The sequence below is a fragment of the Thermobia domestica genome, chromosome 1 (assembly GCF_964235325.1).
Source record: "Thermobia domestica chromosome 1, izTheDome1.hap1.1, whole genome shotgun sequence".
NCBI classification, from domain to species: domain Eukaryota; kingdom Metazoa; phylum Arthropoda; class Insecta; order Zygentoma; family Lepismatidae; genus Thermobia; species Thermobia domestica.
Genome location: NC_137454.1, coordinates 58,053,799 through 58,077,663, shown reverse-complemented (window position 1 = coordinate 58,077,663; position 23,865 = coordinate 58,053,799). Strand labels below are relative to the sequence as shown.

Below are 23,865 nucleotides of genomic sequence, written 5' to 3'. Positions count from 1 at the left end.
ACCTCAGCCATAGGTTGGTAGGCAACATGGAAATTTTAAAACTTTTCTCTTGCTTGGGAGAGCTGTTTTATACTTTGATAAAGTCTCTTCTTCGTAACTGCATCTAGACATTCTATCCTTAGTCTTCCTCTTCCTAGTTTTCCTTCTGCCTTTCCCTCTATCATAGAGATGCAAAAAAGCCGGCTTTTTTGAATCGATGGTTTTTTCGCATAAAAAGCCGGCTTTTTTGGGAAAAAAAACGAGAATTTTGGAAATTTTGGCTTTTTTCATTTTCATGATTTTTCTATCTAAATAGCTGTCTTATATGCTTTCTATAATTAGGTAAGAAGTCCATGACCTAAATGCCATATTTCGCTCTGAAATTCACCATCAAGATTGATGGAGCACATGTTTTACGAATTAAAGCTAACAAAGAATGTAGTATTTGAGGACAATTTTAGAGGCTATTTAACTTTTGAGTTATCGACATTTTTTCTTCTCTAGATCATTATAGTTTGTCATCCGTGTTTCATTTCTAAGAGCTTAGTACTCTAGCTTCTAGCGCAAAAGTTAAACTTATGTTTTTCTATATATCCGTCAAAGCGTACGTTTTTCAATATATCCATCAAACCGTACTTCCACATTTCTGTTATACTGTGGCTGTGCAACGATTTAGCAATAATTTTCCGGATACAATCTTGAATACTAATTTATGCAAATAATCAGTAGCGGATTGAGAAAAGTACTTTGGGAGGGGTTTCTCTGATTGTTTCGTTTTCTAAAATGTCCTAATTTTATTTGGGAGGAGTTTGAAGTTTATGAGTACACGAATAATATTTCGTTTCGTTTATATATTTAGCGATAATCTTCCGAATACAACCTTGAAGATCATTTTATACTGAGAATCAGTGGCGGATTTAGAAGAGTATTTTGGGAGGGGTTTTTCTTACTAATGTTTAGTTTTTCTAAACATTCTTAATTTTCATTTGACGGGAGCTTAAAGTTTATGAGTAAAGGCATAACTAATAGATATTTCCTTTGTTTTAGACATTCCGTAATTTTGGGGAACAGGATTCAGTCCGAAAGACGGCCCCTCTAACCTTCGCAAAACCGTCACTGCTGGTAATTAGTAATAATAACGATTTAAAAACAATAAGAAAGGAATTCGGCCAACTCACAGTACACGCACTATTTCTACTTCACAGATGGAATGAAGAAAAGCTTTGTCAGAATGGTCGAATGCTGGGTTGAATCCCGAACTTCCCTATAGAAGCGCAAAAGCTCCACTCAGTCATGTTTGTTGTGCAGTTGTATTTATCTTAACTTAAATATATTCCGTAGTCCTTTTTTTTGGTGGTGGTGGTGGGGTGGGGAGAGTTCCGTAATGATATGAAGCAGGGTTGGCTGTTTAAACCAGCTGTTTTTTTTAATGGTTTAAACAAACAAAAAAAAAAAAAACGAAAAATGTTTTAAATCGTGTGAATTTCATGGTGACGTTTTCACATATCATACCATCCGCATTACGTTTATCTACTTTTCACCTTTTAATCAAGGGGTTCCGTGTTCAATTCTCGGTCGAACCACAACTCATATTTCAAGTGTAAACCAAGTAGCGATTCGAGGTGTCCCTCTAAGTAAAAGTCTTCTCCGTGATAACCTTGGTATTTCATAAGGATGTTGAGCCTAAACATACGAAATGAAACCAAATTATATATTTCTACTTGAATGAATGCCTGTTGTCTTATAAAGAAGCCAAGGTTGCTTAAATATATTGATAGAAATTGGCAAAATGTATCAACTGCCTACGTAGCATCCAACATCAGCTTGGATTTGACTTGGTTTTTATTTTATTGAATGATATCTACATACCAAGTTTGTAATTTAATACCTCAGTTTTAGTGTAGTGATTATAATACGTTGGCCTTAAAATTTTACATACAAATACATTTAAAGTAATAACAGGATTTTCCCAATGGCTAAGGCGGGAGTTTCCCGATTTGTATATAATTCTGTATAATGTTTTTACTTTTGTAACTGTTTATCTTTTTGTCCTTCTGAAATGACTCTTGACAATTATATTAACAAGTAGGCCGGTGTAAAGATCAGTACAACGTATTTTTATCACGAATCCTTCGTAAGTGAGTCGGCAATAACATTTGCAACCAATTAGTCCCGGGTTCGTGTCCAAATAGACAACTTCTTCTGGATGTAAGCCGAGAAACGGTTTGGATTCCGCTTTAGCTTATGTGACCCCTTCCAGCATAACCTTGTTGTTGCATAATAACACCAAGGCGAAATAAGCAAATTTCTGTCCATATCTAATATAAATACATAGAATAAATTATTTAAACAAAAAAAAAAAAAAAAAAAACTTTCTTTTCAATAAAAACCATGGTTTTTACCAACCCTGATATGAAGGGTGTGAGCCAAGAACATGGTAACTAATAAATTTTCAATTGCTGAGTTATGCATCAGATAGACAGCAACGCACACCGCTTCGTTTAGTCCTTCATGTATAGTCTTATATGAAAAATCAGCTTTCCGACTTTCAAAATGGATTGTGCAGCAGAAAATATCTAATTTCTTAAAATAGTAAAATTGTGGGTTACCATGTTCTTGCCTCACACCCTTCATATGTTGAATCCCTCTTGTTAAAGTTCAGAAAACTTGAGGACTGAGTAAACCGTGATGGTGGTTAACAAAACTATAGAATTTCAAGAATATACAGAACCAAAAGCTCTAGATGTGCAGCCTTTAAGTATATCATATAAATCTAAGTATTTCTCTTATGTTTTATTTTAATTTATTTTGTTCCAAAAAGAGGATATGGAATATTTTGAAGTAAAAATACTACATAGAATTTTGCTAGTTATTTGTGTATTTTTTTAAAAGAGGTATTTACTTTTAGGGTTGGCTGGTTTACACCAGCTGTTTTTTTTTCTTTTTTTTTTCTAATAAACAACTGGTTTAAACCAAAAAAATAAAAAGAACGAAAAATGCGAATCGTGTGAACTTCATGGTAACGTTTCCACACATCAAACAATCTGCATTAGTTTTATTTCCTTTTCACTTTTTGATCAAGGTGTCCCATGTTCAATTCTCGGTTGAACCACAACCCTTCTTTCATGCGTAAACAAAGTAGCGGCTCGGATGTAACTTTAAGCGAAAGTTTTCTTCTTGATAACCTCGGTATTACGTAGGAATGTTAAGCCTGAACATACGAAACAAAACCAAATTGTATATTTCTGCATCCCTGAATGCCTGTTGTTTTATAAAGAAGCCAAGGTTGCTTAAATATATTGATAGAAATTGGCATAATTTATCGATTACCTACGTAGCTTCCAACATTAGCTTGGATTGGACTTTCAATGTTATGTACGTACTAAATTTGTAATTTAATACCTCAGTTTTAGCGTACTGATTATGATACGTTGACCTTTAAAGTTTACATGCAAAGCAATAACAGTATTTTTCCGTTATTGTTTTACATTTAGAGTAATGACGGGATTTTCTCGATGGCTAGGGCGGGAGTTTCCTAATTTAAGAAATTTACTGACCGGACTTCTTTAAGCTTACGTGACCTCTTCCAGCATAATAACACCAAGTCGAAACAAACTTATTTCTGTCAATATGTAATATAAATACATAAAGCAAAATATCTAAACTCAAAAAAACCTGGTGTAAGCCAAAAAAGCCTAGTTTAAACTCCCCCCCAAAAACGAGTTTTTGGCATTTTCAAAAACAACCATGGTTCTTGCCAACGCTGCTTATTTTTGTATGTAGGAGGTTAAAAAATCTTATTATATGCACTGGTCAATCCTTTGGAATTCATAATGTAAATATGTTGAGAAGTAAAATTGTTTGAAATATCTTTTCGAAATTCATGGTTTATTTTCAAGGTTTTATATTATTATCGGCATCAACCACTAATTAAATGACTTTTTGTGTTATAGAGAAGCGAAACAAAAATCTGATTTATCAATTTAAAGCAGAATTTTGAAAAAAGCCCAAAATTTCCCAAGCAAAAAAGCGAAGCAGAAAAAACCGTTTTTTTTTTTTCAAAAGAGCCGGTTTTTTTCCGAGCCCTTGCATCTCTACTCTATCAGCACGGTGATCCAATCGGAGTGCCGAATAAGAGGGCCAAGCATGCTGCTTCTTCTTTTTCCCATTATCTTCATGATCTGTCGTCCTTCATTAGCTTCCTTTAGTACGTCTTCATTTCTTTTCCTTTCGGTCCATGATATGCGCAGCATTCTGCGCCAACACCACATTTCAAATGCTTCCATCTTGGATATTTCAGTTTTTCTCAATGTCCATGTTTCTGACCCGTAAAGCGCCATGCTTCATACCAGTGTCTCAATAAATCGTTTACGGACGTCCAGCGACACATTTCTTGATGTTAGTAGTCCTCTTTCTCTATTGAATTCTGGTTTAGTCTGCGCTATTCAGGAACTTACGTCTTTTTCACTTCTTCTGTCCGAGGATATTAGACTTCCTAAATAGGGGAACGTCTTAACGTCTTCGATTTTCTCTCCATCTAGCCATACGTTTGCCTCTTCCTGTCCTACTCTTGTGCACTTTATCACTTTCGTCTTCTTCTTATTTATCTTCATTTTGCATGTTTTTTCCAGTTGGTCGTTCAAGTTTGAAAGTGTTTCCTGCAAGTCCTCATCGTTTTCCGCTATCAATGCTATCTCATCAGCAAACCTTATTCTGCTGAAAACCTGACCATTTACTGTTACGCCTTTCTCGTTTTTCTCAAAGAATTCTTTTATAGCCTCTTCTATATAGAAGGTAGAACAGGAGAGCTCAAAGTCCACATCCTTGCCTCACTCCTTTACTTATTCTTGCTTCCTTCTGATCTCTTCCTATAACAGCTGTCTGGTTTCTATGAAGTTGGTATATTATATTTCTGTCTATATAATCCACTTTCAGATTCTTCAACGCTCTGAACATGATATTCCAGTCTACGTTGTCTAAAGCTTTCTCTATATCTACAAATGCTATCACAATTGGTTTGTTTATTCTGATGTGCTGTTCCATGATCAACCGTAGACTCAATATTGCTTCCCTTGTTCCCCTTTTCCTCCTGAATCCAAACTGGTTCTCCGATAACTGTTCTTCGATTTTTCCTTCTATTCGTTGTGCGATAATTTTGCACAGTATTTTTAATGCATAGGAAAGCAAACTTAACGTTGAGTGTTCTTCTCATTTCTGTGCCTCGTTTCTCTTCGGGATAGGGAATAATATGCTTTTTTCGAAGCCTCTTGGTATTTTTCCCGAGATGTACATTTCATTAATAAGATTAAATAGTTTCTTCTTTGTTGCTATTCCGACATTTTTAATTACTTCCGTTGGTATTCGGTCTATTCCTGGGGCTTTACCATGTTGCATTTTCTCCAAAGCATTGTCAAATTCGCACTGCAAAATTGATGGTCCTAATTCATTTTCATCAACTTCTTCCTTCTCTATCTCTTCTTGGTTCACTCTATCTCCTTTGTAGTATGTCTTCAATGTATTCCTTCCATCTTGTTATTTGCTCCTCTTCTATTAGCGTTGTTCCGTCCTTGTCTATGATAATGCCTGTGCATTTCTTTTTCTCACTGAACTGTTTTCTAACTTTTCTATATACCGTTTCTGTATTGCCTTTGACTATATTTTCTCAATTTCTTTGCACAAGTTGTTTGTCCAGTTTTCTCTGACCTTTACTTCTCTGTTGATGTGATTTCTGCACCTTCTGTATTCCTCTTCTTTGTTTGTTATCTTGAACTGTCTTCTTTGCTCCATCATTTCCAATATTTCTGTAATTATCCAGGGTTTATATTGGGTTCACGTTTCTCTTCCTATGTGCTCGTCGGCAGCTTTTGTAATCCCTGTTTTCATGGCTTCCCATTTCGAGTCGATGTCTTCACCTGCTAAAGCTACTGTAGACGTCTCTGTGTCTGTCGCATTTGCATATTCCCTTTTCATGTTTTCATCTTTTCTTAGCTTGATTGTGTTCCATCTTTTGTTTGGTGCTACCACTCGTTTCCTCTTTAGTCGGAGTTTGCTCTTCATCAAAACTAAATTATGGTCTGAGTCAATGTCTGCTCCTGGGTAACTCTTACTGTTCTTCACTTGATTTCTAAATGCTTGTTGGACCAGTATATAGTCTATTTGATATCTTTCTTTGTCTACTAGTCTTGTCCATGTGTATCTTCTTCTTAGTGGTTGTTCGAAGAGAGTGTTCGTTACAGTCAGATTATGGCTTTTGCAGAACTCAATTAATTGTGTACGTCTCGCATTCCTTTCACCTAGGCCGAAATTCCCAGTTACATTCTTTTCTTTGCTTTCGCCGACTACTGCGTTCCAGTTACCCATGATGATTAAATTGTCCTGGTCAATTCTAAGAACTTTTATCAATACTTCTATTTGCTCATAGGTTTCTTCTACTTCCTCATCTGTGTAGCTTGATGTAGGCATGTATACTTGTATTATCGCCATATTCCCCGGTTGGGTTGCTATCTTCAACATTACTATCCTTTCATTGTATTTCCAGCTGCCTGTAACTTTCTGTCCTATCTTCTTATTCAGGACAAGACCGACTCCTGCTGTGCCGTTTACAGCTCCTGAATAACTCATTCTGAAGTCCCCGCTACACATGTCGTCTCCATCAGGCCACCGAACTTCGCTGATTCCCAAGATATCTATCTTCATGCGTTCCATTTCTTTCTTCAGGTTTTCCAGTTTTCCACGTTGTAACAGCGATCGCACATTCCAGGTTCCTATGCTGCAGGGGTTTCGTTTGATGACGATCGAGGAGGCCCTACTGTGTTTCCCTCCACTGCCGGGGACGACCCTCTGTGAAACAGTAGTGTCGTATTTCCTAATATTACATTCTCTTATTTCTCTTTCCATGTTGTTTTCTAGGGACTAAGTAAAGTGGTGGTGTCCCAGGTCCTTCTACCTCGCAGTGAAACAGTCATAGAGGACATCCTGTTCTTGCCTGTTTTTGTCCACATCTGAGCCTTGCCGATGTCAATCATCTTCAGTCTCAGTGTGGTAATGGTAGAGCTGCTCCCCACTACCATAATATATCTATTCATCTGACTCGTACCCCTCAAGTCCTGTCCGACATGAGAAGCCCTCTGATAGCAAAGCTATCTTCGGCATAGCTCTTGGGATCATTAGAGCACGCAAGCCCCACCCTTCACCGCGGCAAGGTGGAGATATTGAGGGAGGATCGTGTTATATATAAGATCTGAAAAGGGATGGAGAGGAATAATGCTTTGTCGTGACTAATATGACTGTTGTATAAAATATTAAATTCACATTTGACAGGTATTTCTTCGAGCACGTGTGGACTCCTTTAGATGAAGAAATGGATGTCCCTGATTGGCCAAAAACATATTTGGAATCCAGGATGCAACTGTAAGTAAAAACATTTTATTACGTTACGAAATTGGTATATATGTATTTTTAATAATGAAATTTAATCATCAGCTGTGCCTCCAGTATTGTGCAGAAACTGTAATTATATCAACAGCCAGTTCGTTGTCATCCTCGGATCGTAATTAGAAGTAAGTAGGTGTCTTGAAGAAACTTGATTATTAAGACATCTAATTTCTAATTACTATCCGAGAATGACAGTAGACTGGCCATTGAAATAATTAACATTTCTGCTCAATATTGAAGATACATTTGGTTAGTAAATATCTTTATTAAAAGTATTTTAATTATTTTTAAGGGCGTAAGTGAAAAACTTACTTCATTGATTGTGTCTGTAAGTACAGTTTCAACCATTTGCTGTGTGGCCTTGATCACCAGGGAAGTCACTGGCGTACATGAAGGTCGAATCATTTTATGAATATTTTACACTTTTCGTGCAAGGGTTTTAAAATTGAAAAAATATCTTTTGATGGACTGATTGTTTATGTTCTTTTTTTTCTTTCTTTCTTTCTATATGAAACAACTGAAGAGTTAATGATTTTTCTGTATACATCAGGAGTAGCCAGTCTTTTTAGGTTTGAGTACTACTTTTCATTTCAGCAATCACTAGTGGTCTACTTATATTAATATACACTAACGGTGCCCAATTATAATGTACACGTGAGCCATAACCGAAAAACAAAATGCTACTGTTTTTATTTATTTATTTATTTATTTATTTTTCGTTCCACCCTCCCTCCACACCCCATTATGACAGCATATTAAAGAATGTCACAATTCACCTCATTGACGAAAACAACTCATGTGTTCTCCTACAATGACATAAACAACTCGTGTGTTCTCTACAAGAACTGTTTCTACAATTCAATAAGAAGTTTGTCAATAAGGGAGACTGTTACACTTTACGGTTGTTTATTAATGAATAAAAATGCTTTTCACAGAACAGATATAAAATGATTGCAAAGTATAGAGGCTCTTATTTAAAGCTGAATTATTCTTACTCAAAGCTGTAGAAAGTAAGCAATGTGCTTTATACGGGTTATTTTAACGAGATTAACCTATTGGGATTACTCGCATTGAAATTGATAGTGCAAGGACAGACCACCGTTGTCTACTTATTACGATTTGTCGGTCGACTAGAAGCTGCGAGAAACGCATTGGCCACTTCTGTTTTACATCAGCAATGAGAGTCCTGTAGACCCTAATACAATGAAGCCTGTATATGTTGGTCACCATAGGTTCCATTAAAAAGTGGCCAACTTAGGTGGCCAATTTACAGAAAATAAGAATGATTGGTGTATTTTTAGAATAGAATTTCTTGCATTGTGTGTAAAATTTTAACAACCAATGTCATGACAGCTACTTTTAAATAATGTATATAAAGTAATCATAATAATAACATAACATTACTACAAAAAGAACGTATTTTATGCGGCTCCTCCTAGACGTTTTTTTTGTTTTGTTTTGTTTTGTTTTGTTTTGTTTGTTTGTTTGTTTGTTTTAGCACATATGCATATTCTAATTTTGTAGTTCCTGTATACCATCATCTACCTCTTTGTTAATGAGCTACAAGTGTTCCTTCGGAGAAAAGAAAAAAAAAGTTTTGTGAAAATCTTAAGGGAATTCATATCTCAAAACCTACGCTACTTTTCGACAAGCCGTCAGGTGCCAATAGTTGACAATTGAGATGGTTAGTCTTAACTTTGAGAATTTTCCGGAATTACTAAAGCTCCCCACTGATGAAAGGAGCCGATATAGTTAATGGTTCTACCAAAACGAACAGGATAAACTAATATGTACAATTGTAAACCATTTCCTGAATTCCTGTACGTGCTTTTTCTTATCCACATCTTCCTTCACCACCCCTCTATCAGAGCAGAGTTCTAGCCAGTGACCTCCAAGAACAACTTGTGGAAATCCATGCTTCTTTGTCTCCAGTCACAAATACAGCATATCTGCCTTTGACGTGGGTATATGAAAAAGTTAAGAAAACAAAATGGTATTTTGCATGGCCAAGATACGCAGGTAAATTTATCATTATCATAGAGTAAACATTGCTTCAATGCGGCCAACTTTTTTAAGATAGACAGGTGGCCAACTTACAGAGTAATAAGTAACGAATATCTTATGGGAAAATGCAGGTTCAAGACGAACCAGACCAAGATGAGCAGGTGGCCAAGTTGACAGGTTTTACTGTAATTTGAATCTCTCCCTTGATATCTGTAGCACTATAGTGTTAATAGTTTTAATTTTTTCATAGTATTTTTCATAGTATAGATAACAAATGTCTGTATTTTCATTAATTTCGATAGTGTCTGAAGAAGGATATGCTAGATATCCGAAATAGTTACAAATTATAATTTAAAATAAAGTGGGTTTTAAGCTTTGGTCAGTGTCTCTTTTGTTAAAACAATCAATCCAAAGCCATGAATAGTCTTAGTATTTTTTATCATTATTTTATTATTTTAAAAAGTAAGTTTTCAAGTTCGATTAGAATATTCAGTTCCAAGTGATAATTATGTTCGTTAATATTAGTAATGATTTTACGTGGAAGCTATTTGCACATAAAATAAAAATAAAATCTTAGGTGATTGCTTCCATATTTAAACATTTTTTTAATGTATATTAAAAATTCAACATTTCCATCTTGTTCTGCCAGACATAGTCATAGGTGGATTAATGGCAAGAGGAAGATTTACGAATGGCGTAACGAATAACTGTCTTCCTGACAGATGTAACTGGTAACTTGATAATTTATTTATTTATTTATTATTTTGGAAGTAATCAAGGCTAATATTTTATTGTCATTTGATACATATGTACTAAGTTCATATTGTGTAACTATAATTCCCTTTACGAAAGCTGGTAATATTGGATATAAAGAAAGTGAAACAGAAGGTTTTAGGTTTTGTCTTCTTCCATAATATTGAATTAAAAAAGAAAGAAAAATTTCAAGAATACTTTGTTTAGGAGCTAGTGTTCTGTTGAAAATTTTCGGAAAATATTGACTTTAAAATAAATGGATGAGAGTTACTAAGTACAACAAAAATCATGTTTTAGAATCTGCGCCAAAATGTCAAATGTATTAGCGATATACACGCTACTTTCTATCTTCGGAAATGAAAAGTGAAATGAGATTTCTAGTTTAACGTTCCACAATTATGTCCCAAAACTAAGGGTGACGCGATAATAATGAATCAAATGGTGGAATGAAGAAAGTGAGAGAATTCCGAGAAAGCCCACGCACACGGTGTTTGTTCATCAGAAAGCCTACTCGATGCGAGCTGGGATCGAACCAGGGACCCTACGCACCAAAAGTGAGCATTTTACCATTGAGCCAACACGATCTTTTTAACTTCAGGAACAGTGCTAAGGAAATATCTCGACTTCTCTTCACGTATTGCTGATGCAACACAGATTTTATTATGAATCATTTCTGCGGTTATAGCTCCATTTACTTGTTATTTAAGCATCATTATATCCTGCACTTCTTGTGTATTTCGATGGTCTTGTCAACATATGTATATACAGGGCGTTACAAAAAATTGTCACAAAATTTTGGGAATAAATTCCTTACATCAAAATTAGGAAAAAGTTTATACGAACCTGTGGTCGGAAGCATATAGTTTCATTCTTATAGGGTGCCGAAAACGTGAAAAAATGAACTTTAAAGGTCCATAGTTCCACTACTATAGGACTGATCGTAGTCGGGTCAAGACATCACTGAGAAACTAGTATGTGAATTACCCAAATATCAATCTTTCAGAAGTTCCGGTACTTGTACAATCATTTTTAGAGAGGCTGTATGGGAGTACTTGATCACTCTTCACCTACCTCTCTAAGAATTGGTGTGCAAGTACTGGAGCATTCTTACACATGGATATTTGGATAGTCCACATACTAGTTTCTCAGTGATGTCTTGATCCGACTACGATAGGTTTCATAGTAGTTAAGCTATGAACTTTTAAATTTCACTTGTTTTAGTTTTCGGCGCACTATAACTCCGAAGTTATCCACTTTTAAGCACAGATTCATATGAACTTTTGTTCATATTTTGATGTGAGAAATATATATAAAGTGCGAATTCAATAATACACAGAGTGAAAAATGCACGAGTGGACCAAAATTCAAACATAGTTCTTCGGTTTACTATGCCGATGCGGTAACCACTACGATACCCAATTCGCTCCCTAAACAGCCATTGATTCTATTACTCTTGAAGTCGGTGCTCAGTCATTCAGATTGATGGGCTGTACCACAACTCCTGTATGCTTAGATAACTCATTGTCTATATTGAATTATTGATAAATCGAAGAAATAACCGATTTTGTGTCATATCATCATCTCTTTATATGGAATTCAACGATACCGGATGAAAGAAGTCAGGACAAAACCGAGATTCGAATCCGTGTCTCCGACTGTTCAGGAAGCGGATTGGGTAGCGTAGTAGCTAATGCATCGACATGGTAGGCCGAAGGCCTGGGTTCGAATCTCGAGGAAACCTATATCTAATACAGTCTAATTTCTAGTGAATTATATTCTAGTAGGACGACTGTATTCTCTTCGTCTAACCCCTTGGTGGTATTTTTGATCCTTCGAATTTTGTGGGATCTCCCATAGCGAAATAATTAACATGAAGGCTTCGGTTTGATTTCTGGGAGTACATTGGTTCGATTTCGAAAAAAAATGTTCAGTTAAATTCATTTTGTGTTGACCCTTGCTCTTTAGTTCTGAAAAATATTTTTAAAAAAGGTAAAAAAAAAAAAAAAAAAAAAAAAGGCAGAGATTCGACAAACATTGATGAAGTGTGTTCAAAGAAAGGAGTGATTTGAATTTTGGATGTCTGTATTAAGTGTGTTGTTCTAAGTGTGAATTTCGTCATAATAGTGTAACAAATATTATTTACTTTATTGTAGCTTGTACGACATGGAATTTGGGAATATAAGGTTAAGTGAATCTAATAGAATACGAGTTCTTCTACAAGAAGCAGCACTGAACAAACAGAAGATCAAAGAAATTGAAGAGCTGCCGGAGCAGGAAACCTTTAATTGTGGACCTGTATTGCTTCAACTTCATAACAGACAAGAACAGTTGAAGAAAGAGCTAGAAATGCTTTACAATCCAGTTCTCAGGTTAGTTTTATTTTTTTATTACTTGGAGTAGAATGTATTTTGTAGTCTTTTTAGTGTGGAACACCATACCATGAGTGACACTTGTTTGTATACAACAACTGTATTTTTGTTCTCTTAAGTGTCAAAGAATGAGTAATGTATAAATCATCCAAATTGCTTATTACTTTTTGTTCGCATCTCTTCCTTGAAGAATCGTTGTCAGCATTTCATCTTCCAGTTACTAGTAGATAATGAAGGTTCGCTGGAGATTAAGGTTCATTTCCAAACTGATCAATTTGAGTACATTATGATACACAAAGAACAGGTATTTAAGGTACAGTCAGTGACAAAAGTTATTTTCGTTTGACAAAATGTATTTTGAGGATAACGGTAGTATGGCTGAACGTACAGAAAAGTACATTCTTTTCTAATTTACTGAAAACTGTATTCAAATTGTCCTTCCATTCTGAAGTTATTTATGAAACTAATTTCATCAAATGGAAAGAACTTTTGTCGCTGGATGTACAATGAACTTACCTATATTGTTGTTTATGAAAATTCTGATACGATAATAAGAAGAGTTATTAATAAACAATAAAATTACAATCATTGGTTACTTAAATTTGTAAGAATGTTGTTGGTGGAATATCACAAAAACGCTATTATTTATTTATTTCTATTTCGTAGGAAGTTTGCAGCGAAAGTAAAAGAAGATTGTGCTTACAAAAAGAAATCCATACTTATTTGTTCTGGAGAAACAATAGGATCTGTTAATGAATTCTTGAATCGAGCTAGACAATTTGTGGATGATGATTCTACGATAAGGTATGTTTTTGTAGCATTTACCACGCTGGAAATTCAGATGAGATATTTATTTTAAAACTGAAAGATATAGTATGTTTTATTGTAACAAATACAAAACAAATTAACAGTATATAAGAATAAATTAATTACTTGTTTTCTTCACTTATCGTATTTTTACAGCAGTATTTAATTTATTTAAACATTGGAAAGAATATGTAAAAAAATATACATTAATTCCAGGCTAAATATTCATTATGCCAAATATGATACCAAGTCAAAGGTGACACAAAGTAGTGGAAACAGAAAATGACAGATTATACTTTGAAAATTGAAAACATAAAATAAAAGAGAAAAGTTTTCAAATACATAACAACAATAACGAAATGTAATGTGTGCAGGAAACTAGTAAATAAGTGAAAAGAACAATAAAAATATATGAATTTTTAAATCATTTTTAGTTAAGTTATTAAAAAGATAAGTGAAGCATTACCGTTAAAAAAATAAAACTACATAAGCAATCAGTTTATCAAGGCTTATTTTAGCTTTAGAACATTTGTACCAAAAATATAAGATGTGTTTATAATATGATTCTGTCCTCAGTTGAGTGATTTAACCGAGTGAACAAGACCACAGAATAAGTGATCGAAACTCTGCAGGAAAACTCTTACAAATGCTTAAGATAGTTAAGTGCCTTGTTTGAAATGCAACTTTGTGTATTGTTTTCCTCGAATAAAATGGTGTGAAAGAAACACACATATATACAGAATAGTAGACCCCCCCCCACACACACACACAGAGAGAAAGCAATTAAAGGGAATACAGCTTAGCTTGTACTTTATGGAATCAGTGGGCAAGTGGCTAATACAATTACCTGCTGTGCACTTGATCCTGGGGTTCGATCTTCTGTACGGGACAGAAGCTTTGATAAAAATCCAAATAAGGATTTGGATCTCATTCTGAGTAGTAGGTCACGGCGTAGACGTTAAACTCCAGTCAATAAATTCGGGGTTTACATAAATTAAATAAACGGAAAATAGGAAATGTAAATAACTTCTTAATATAAACTATGAAGGAGGGTATAAAATTCCTGAATATTTTTATATGTAAACAAATATCTGTGTGGGTGGGGTGGGGGGGTGTTCAGTCTAGATTATGACACGTAATTTGTAAAAGATAAATATTATGGAAACGGTTTTTCTCGAATGTTAATGTTGGAATGTTCCTGTTGAGTACCGAATTGTGTGCGGATATGTTACATTGTATCGAAAAAGAATTAGTCTTGTTCGAATCTGTAATCACCTTTAAGGAAACAGATTTTTGCCAACAACCCAGAGATTAAACGACAATCCGTGTAGTGGAAGTGCTCCGGTTCCCCCAGACGGAAAAAGAACATGCATGTTATACTGGGAGAACAGTTAATCAGTACTAATACATTGAGGTTTTGATTAGACCTCTTAGAAAAATGAGTAGAAAGATACGTCAACTGCGGAAAAGAGAGTGAATTCAGTATCAGTCCGTAAGACTGTCTGTCTGGCAGTTTTTAGCGGGTTAAAAACATTTGTTATTCAGACCTTACTCTACTCGCGGATCTGGCATCTTGTGACTTTTTTTCTCTTTCCGAGCCTAATGTCTGGTCTCAGTTGAAAAAGTCAAGTTGGAACCGACAGGCTTCACACATGATCTCAAAAAATAATTTCCACTATTATTATCAAGGATGGCAGCAGCGAATGCAGAACTGTATGAGTGCCAAAGGTGACTGCTTCGAAGGTAGTGATCACGCGAGGCTGTAATGCGGAAAGTACCAAAACTTACGAGTCCAATACTCATTTGTCACACCTCGTATACTGTGCTTTTAGTAAAGCTTCTATTATTTTTGTTTGAAATATATAAGTTGAAAATATGAATATCCATGTATCGAACCGTATCGCGCAAAGAATACTAATCTTAATTTTGTGTGGACATTTGTTCGAATGGCACAATGTGTCTATCCATTGTAATATATGCTATTAATTGTGTTGAAATGCCAATTTAGTATTGACAATTAGTTACCGAATGTGTGTTACGATATAAATATTCATATAGATGAAGATAAAGACAGATTGTTGATTAAATTTGCTTTTTGTGGAAATATATTGTGACCGAAGCGGATGGAGTTTACACTATACATTTTCTTCTACTGATTGTTCTTCTTTATCCTGTACATTCCTTCTTATCCCTTATTTTCATTTTTTCTTCTTAGATTTTGTATCTTCTTCCGTAATCTTTTCTTTTTCCCCTACTACCTAAATTATAGGCCCTCTTTGACTTCACGAACTCTCACCCGATTTTGACTTTCCTAATTTCTATTTATCCTATTTTTAAGTTTCTTGATTGTGTTATTTTTCTAATTTTATTCTATACGTATTTAAAACATTCTTAATGTTACAATTTCCTATTTAATACAAATTTCTATCTATAACTATCTTAGTGACTAACTATCTTGGCCTATGTCTGCACCATACGTTTCTGTAACCCGTTTGCGGGTTTTAAGAAAGAAAGATAGTGTGTAATTATGATTAAATATCAAGCTACGAAGTAACGGTGTGCAAACAGAATTTACGCAGATGTAATTACGGTGTAAATGTGAAGAATGGAAATGACTACATGTGGCTACGATTACTGAGGTAATAGCGATAGTTCATGCAGTGTGATCAGGGTAGGTAATTATTTATTTGAAGTTTTAACTGATCGTGGTTTGGCAGGCATTATTATATTTATAAGCGAGGCGAGTAAAGCTAGGGAAAGATCTATAAGAGCAGTTTCATTCCATCAGATTAGTATTTTGACTGGGCTTCAGAACTCTTGCATATGCTATACGTGTATATTGCCTGTACACTGAGAATTAAGAAAAAAGAAGAAAAAAATGAACGCAACATACTATCATAGTAATTAGTGAGTTCATAATAAAAGATGACTTAACAGATGTTTTTCAAATTTTTGTTTCTAGCATTTTCCCATCACTTCAGTCCGCTAGTATGTTTGATTTTTGCTGTGATACTCTTCTTCTTTCTGAAGGAGAACATAAGTGGGAAGGAATTGCGGATGTAAGTGGAGTAAAAACAATCAAAGGTAAGTTACATTCATTATTAGGTAATGGCATTTGAGATCTGAAGTTAAGCTGACCAACTGACCTTATGGATTAAGCTACGATTGACCCAACCAATATCCTGTTCTTTGCCGTTGTTAAAGTAATCTAACCACAGTTAGTTAAGAAAGCATAGACATGCTACAAATTTTATTTATTTATTTTTCAAGTGTTAAACCGAAGTAGACAGAAAGCAATAGAATAACACGAACATCTGGCTGCTATACTGCTGGGGATTCGAGTCCTAATTTCCTCATTACTTTTACTAGTTGTACATAAAACTGAGGATTACAATATGAGACGGGTTTATTGGTACGTAAACTTTCAAGCTTTCGTGCAGTTTAAAAGCAAACTCAGTATTTGTGGTGCTTAAACCTAAATGTTCACTAACTAAATAAGTGAAGATTTTAGACAACTGTGTCTGAAGGATATCAAATACTAGGGATGTCTTCATTCATAAATCTTATTGCCAAAGTCCTGTATTACTGCGAGATTTAGTGATCTCAAGATGTAAACCTTGAACAAAACTCAAAGTGAATTCATAAGACCTCTGCTTTACTCATCTCAGGTTTTGTCTTTGCTCACGTACAGTCATGTTGAAAAAGGTTAAACATTCACTTCTTTAAAAACACTAGCTGTTGCACTCTAGCCGTCAGCCAGCTGTACTTTATAGATTAAAATCTTGCTTTAATTATAAGCTCAAATTGTTTTTAATTTGCCCCCAACAGGCGGTTACACAAATACTAATGCTCGAATCTAAATATAGTTATGGTCCTTGTCCTAATAATATGCAGCAAAGCATATTTTATGTTCAGTATCATAACTATTTAAATATTTGGAACAATGCAGTTTAAGTTGCAATTAAATCATCAGATTATTATTGTAGAAATACTTAAATATTAATGCTCAAACCTAAATATGATTACGACGGTGGACCTTTTGAAATGGTTAAATTGAAACAATACAGTTTAGGTAGCAATTATGTCGTCACAGTAGTTTTAAATCGGTAAATTGCCTACGATGTCTATTAGCGTCAGGCAGGCAAGTAATAGCGATATATATTAGCTTGATTTGACTATTAGAAGATTAGCATGACGTACTGAGAAGTTTGCATTTATAAATAGTATGTACTAATCTATCAGTGGTAATCTAGGAAGATTGAGCGTTCAAGTTTTTTCGAAAACTATTGATCAGATTCTAGCTTAATGTTCATTTTGGCATACAGATGGCCACATTTTTTTCGAAGAATGAATTTTTTCGTAAAACGAAAATACTAAATTCATTTCAGTTGTTAGATCTCCCAACTATACTATGCATATAGGAAACCTTATACAAAGGCTATGTTCGTCTGTCCGTCCGTCCCTCTGTCGACAGGCATCAAATCAAAGACGGTAAGAAATAGCAAGAAGCGCATTTTTTGAAATCGAAATAAGTCCCACGAATAGGTTCTATCTAATACATTGACCTTCTATTTAATTCGGAAGTGATAGAAATCAATAACTTTTAGTTCTTCTAATACTTATAGGAGAAGAGGTAATATATAGGCAATAAGTAGTTCTTTGGAATCGATTCAGTACCAAGAATAGATACCGTTTCCACTCTTATGTCTATTAAAACCGGAAGTGGTAGAAATCCACTACTACTTTTGGTTTCAATATTCATCTTCATAGTGCAAATTTGATAACTGATAGCTAGAAATGGCTTCCTGTAATGAATTCAGAGTCACTCACACAAACATAAAATATTAAAAATAAATAAACGAACAAAGAAAAGTCATACATATCTAAGATATGTATGACTTTAAGACATATAACAAGGACTTATAAACAAAGACATATATAAGATTAAGGATGGTTTAAGTATAGGATCTAAGATAAGTCCGGTATTGTCTGATATCATTATGAATGTGTGGAGAAGGATGTGATAGAAAAGGGGAAAGAAAAGATTCGATTTTTATGTAGATACGTTGATGATTGTTTTGGGATATGGGAAGGATCAAAAGAAGAGTTGATAGAGTTCGTTGGTAGTATTGAAGATAAGGAGAAGGGAATAGAATTAGAACTAGAGACAGAGCAGGGAGATGTATTATGTTATCTTGACATTTTAATGAGTAAGGAAGGGAAGAGCATTAAGACTCAATGGTATCAAAAAGAATGTAGTGCTGGTATTTATTGTAATAAGAAAAGTAATGTAGATAGAAGCACAAAAGTTAATTTCATAAGAAATATGTTAGAAATAATTACTAAAATTTGTAACAAAAATGTAGAAGAGAATGTGGAAATCTTTAAAGGACAGCTGTATAAGAATGGTTATAGTAAAAGGGATATCGTTAAAGCATCTGTGGTCTCGGGGAAAGGTAAAAGTGGGGAGGACAATGAGGGGGTATGGAAAGGCATTGTAGGGTTAGGAGAAGATACCGAGATTTTAAAAAAGATGTTAAGAAAGCAAGGGGTCAAGGTGTATAGAAAAGGTAGCAGAACGTTGTTGGACATGGTCAAAAGCAAAGGGAAGAAAAGAGAGATCAGAAAGGTGTAATTTATTGTATAAATTGTAAGGATTGTGATATGAAATATATTGGTGAGACGGGGAAATTATTGAAAGAAAAAATTAAACAACATAAAAGTGATGTGAAATATGGCAGAGAAACTAACGCAATCTTTAAACATGTAAAAGAAAAGGGACATGATGTGAACTGGGAAGAAGTTATTGTGCTGGAACGGGAAAAAAAATTGTGGCCGAGAAAGTGGAAAGAGGCCTGGTGGTTAAAAAAGGAAGAGGATGTAAACTTAATGAATTGGACCAAAGGTATCAGCATTAATAAAGAATGGAGAAATATTATTGATAAATACAGAGAAATGTATATGAATTAATGTATTTAATGGTTGCTTGCTCCTTGTTGTTTCTTTCTGGTAGAATGTTATGCTGTCCCATTGGTCAGTTCAGATAGATTTCCACGCTTCTGATTGACTGTTTGAACGGGCCGATGAGAGAGCAAATAGGAAGATGAATTGTGTATATATACTTGAGTAGTTTTTTGTATCACTCAGTGCACGTCTGATGAGGATCTTGGCTAGAAGATCGAAACGTCACGTGTAAATGTGTTTTTATATTAAATAAGTGCAGTCTTGTTCAGCAGTGTGTTTATTTTTCTCATTTTATTCGCAAGACGTTGACTATGATTGTGTGTCAGAAAGAAAAGTCCTTAATGTTTCTCCATCATCTTGTGCAAATTTTTATTTTTGTCTAATCTATCTTTTACCGTTACAAAATGCGTAACTTACCCTAACACACCGGTGATAAAAACAGTCAGTCTAGTGATTAGGTCAATTACAAGATGAATGGGAGAGGCGAGATAGGTGTAGAAATAACGTTTGGAAGGGCAACTGTTATCGAAATTAGCGTAGGTTTTGCATCGAAACTTTTAACATTTGTTCTGGAAAAGGATTTAACGAGTGTAAGTGATTTTGGAACATCTAGGAGAGGCTTTGTTTGTTTAAATGTTTCATAGGGTTTATGAGTTTGTGCATGAAATGAAGTCTGTACTGGTATTGAATCTTAATGTAATTGTGATTAGAATATAATTAAATTATCAGTATAGTACAATATTTAATCTAGTGAAATGAGTTGTAATGTGATTTAATATAGTGAAATGTCTGGTCCCGTGTGCTTCACGAAAAATGCATGCGTTATACATAGCCAACATATAGAGAAGTAATAGTAGTAGGACATGGTCATAGTTGCATACAGTTGTGCAGTCAATTTAAGAGATCTTACTTCGAGTGTGTATAAGCAACGATTATAAGGATTTTTTCTTTTCCATTTATATTTTTGTTGTTTCATACACTTCCATTTTAATTATAATTTATTTCAGGACTGTATTCTCCGGAATCAACAATTCTTTCAACAAAAAACGCAGGTGAAATGTTTATATGGTATGGAGATAATCTCACAATTGAAAACGTTACAGTGGATGTAAGCGACTGTCTATTGTTTCTAAGAATACTCAGCCATCACACTCTTACGCTAAAGAATTGCCGTGTTGTTGGAAGCGGAAATTGCCTTTCTCAAGGTATTTTCGTTTGTGGTAATGCGATACTTGAGGCAGAAGACACGCATTTCAAAGGCCTATCTACAGCTATTGAAGCTCACGCAGTAGCTGGTGTCACTCTTAAATCTTGTACAATAACAGAATGTGACGTAGGAATACAGGTTAGTATATACATATTAGAAAGTTACGTGCTAGACATTCTGAAGTATTATACAATCGGTTACAAAAAACATATTGTCTTTGTAAAATCCTATACTGTGCGTATATGTTGTGGATTCATGTCTGAAAGAAGTACACAAATCTGATCATGTAGCGTAAGTTACAGGGAAAATGCTATCAATATAATTTTAATAGAAGGCAGAACTTTTTTTGTCTATTTGTACAGTCATGTTAAAAGTAGTGGATATTCATTCATCTTTCGTGAAAGGTTCTGTGTTCTTATCCAGAGGGGAACTGTATGAAAGACAATGAATTCCTCATCTTTGTCTCATCTTTTATTATAAGTCTAAATTAAAAGATTACAGGTCTACTTACGTAAAAATATATTTTTTTACGGAATTAAGTAAGTTTGCACACAGAAGATGGATAGTTAGGTTGCTGTGAATACTACACTTCAAAACAATTGCAATAGTAATTTCTAAGGACAATATATTAATACCAATATCTAGAATTAGTGCATTGTTAAGATTTATATTTTTCTGTACTGTTAAGGGCGCATGTTATTTGATACAGATGCATGACTGGTAGTTAATTCCCTTACATGACTTCGGCGTTTCTTTTTAACCAGATGTTTTTCAATACAATCTCATGAATCACATTTCTGTTTTTTGGAGGAGGGGGGTATACAAAGCTACAGGAAAATCAGCGTTTATGACTATTATGTACGTGCTTATTAATGTATATGCAAATACAAAAAGATTTAAAAAAATAATAAATCTAATAGTGCTTTAATAGTTAAATATTGATATTAAAATACACATAGAATAGTTCTTTTCCACACTTTATTATTTTATATATTCACATTTTATATATCGAACGGGGGCACGGTGGCTGTGGGAGAGCGCTTAACTCTGGCGCATGGGGTCCTTGGTTCGATTTCCGGCCAAGTAAGTTTGTGGTGGACATCAATGTGTCCGCGGGGTTTTCTCGGGGTACTCCCGTTTTCTCCCACTTTCTCATTCCACCAATTCTTCCATTATGATTCATCGCAGGACGGTAAACTAAAAGATTTAATTTCAAACAGATTTATATATCAAATATGATTGAATAATGACATTCGACAGAACAGTTTGCGCATTTTTCCAGTTTCCCTTTATTTTCTTTTTTTCTCTTTGCGTTCCAACTTAGAGCCACTGCGCCTCCAAAGCTATGTTTCTAATCTTTATTACGTGGATCCTCCCAATTTGTGAATGTTAGAATTTTTTGTTTCGCTAAATTTTTGAAAACATAATTTTGACATTGATTCCCGATGCGAGCATACGCTAAGTAATAATTGTTAGCACAATTTGAATAAATTGTTTTGCAAGTTTACTTAGAATAAATTATGGTGTGAATACTATAAATGCATTTAAAATTTAAGGTCGCACCTGAAAGTTTTGATACCTTTACTATAGACATAATTATATTGATCCAGTTATAGTAACTTCAAGGTTGCTGCTAAAAGACTGATAAACTTTCCGAGTGCAAACATACTTTGGATGCAGTTCTGAACAATAAATAATATGTAACAGACTGTATTAAAACCATCAGGGAATTTATATTTAAACTTTGATTTCTTTTATTGAAGAGAATGTGAACAAATAATTCATTAATCTTTGCATGATACATAGAAAGGCGCTAAACATTTTATAACTAACTTATTATTTCTCTCTCTGTTTTTCTAGATTGAAGATGATACTTATTTGACAATGCAGAAGTGCACGATATCTGATTGTAGAAGCCATGGCATTTGTAAAATTAGCCGCGAAGGTCAAAAGGAAGAGAAAGAACTCCAGACAATTGACTCGGAAGAATTGTTGAATGAGTAAGTGTAATATATCAGGTTGTCTAAAAATATGAGTCTTTGGAGGTCAAAATTGAAAATACTTTTACTCTGATTTGAAAATGAGATTATGAAACCATATATGCGTCATTTTGCTCGATGACCTTCTGCATTTTTTCCTGCAAGACCAGTCTCTATAGAAAGTCTGTGGTTTCTGGTTAATAATAATAATAATAAACTGTTTTGACAAACCTCTTTTGAAACTAACATAATAGAATTCAGGGAGCTTTGCGAAAACAGAAACGAATGATGGTCGGACGGTGCCAGGTCTGAGCTATACAGTGGATGCATTAAAACATTCAAGCCAAGTTCTTGTCATTTCTGATGAGTCGTAAAGATGTGTGCGGTTGACTTTGTGAGCGTAGTATACGATACCCTTTCTATTTACCAATTTTGGCTGACCATTTCTTTCGAATTTCTAGATGCGTTCGTACTAATTGTTGACAGTACAGGTCCGACTATCGTTCGGAGCAGCTCGTGATGCACGATGCCCTTCCAATCCTGTCAAACGCATAACATAACCATCCTGGGCATCAGTGTGGGGTTTGTTACAGATTGTGGAGCGTCTCCTCTCTACGACCACGATTTTTTATTGTATATTATTTTCGTAGGTTCACCCGTCTCCTTTAGTCTGGGACATTAAATTAAAAAAAATCGAAATACTAAACTCAGGTTCATCAAAGAAACCATTAATTTTATAAAGTACGGAACAATTTAATACGTAGTATTTATAAAGTGAAAATGTATAGCTGGATCGAAGATCGAAGCTACTTCAATGGTTTATTTGGCAACGCTCTAATATCTGTGCTACACAGTCCCGTCCCCAAATTAGCCACACATATTCAGTCCTAAAATTGGTGTTCAACCATCCAAACGACAAGAACTGTATTGTAACTTGTTACATTCGGACAATTCCAGGTCTACACAGGATTTACATTGACATTGAAAGTCGGATACATTAAAATGAATCCTGAAAATGCTTCAAAATATGCTGAAAGTCACGGAACTCCGCCATATTTTACAGAAGATTCAGAGAATTCTTTTAAGCCGCCCAGAGAAAACCTAAAGAATATCTCAAAGAATCAACATAGATTGAAAATGATGAAGACAAGACAGAGGCTGAAAAATAAAATTTTCTTCAGAAATATTTGTCGGTTGTAGATGATAATTAAAGAGATAGACTAAATTATAACATATGTTTATCTGTATATATTTGTGAGTGCATTCAGAATTCCTAGATACTAAAGATGTAGTTAGTGTGTAATTACTGTTTGATACTAGTATTTTATTGTATTCCAAATACAAGAAGTTAAACTTATAATAATGTAAT

General features: G+C 34.5%; 1 protein-coding gene across 2 annotated transcripts in view; it reads left to right on the top strand.

Annotated features, from left to right (window-relative positions):
- nesd (SHC binding and spindle associated nessun dorma) overlaps window positions 1-23,865 on the top strand; it is a 72,087-nt gene that overhangs the window by 40,682 nt on the left and 7,540 nt on the right. For both annotated transcript variants that reach the window (XM_081757321.1, XM_081757318.1), the window contains exons 4-9: window positions 7,300-7,389; window positions 12,324-12,539; window positions 13,206-13,343; window positions 16,309-16,430; window positions 20,318-20,655; window positions 22,378-22,517. In XM_081757321.1, the coding sequence (XP_081613447.1) occupies window positions 7,300-7,389; window positions 12,324-12,539; window positions 13,206-13,343; window positions 16,309-16,430; window positions 20,318-20,655; window positions 22,378-22,517 (1,044 nt within the window). The remainder of the gene's footprint in view (window positions 1-7,299; window positions 7,390-12,323; window positions 12,540-13,205; window positions 13,344-16,308; window positions 16,431-20,317; window positions 20,656-22,377; window positions 22,518-23,865) is intronic.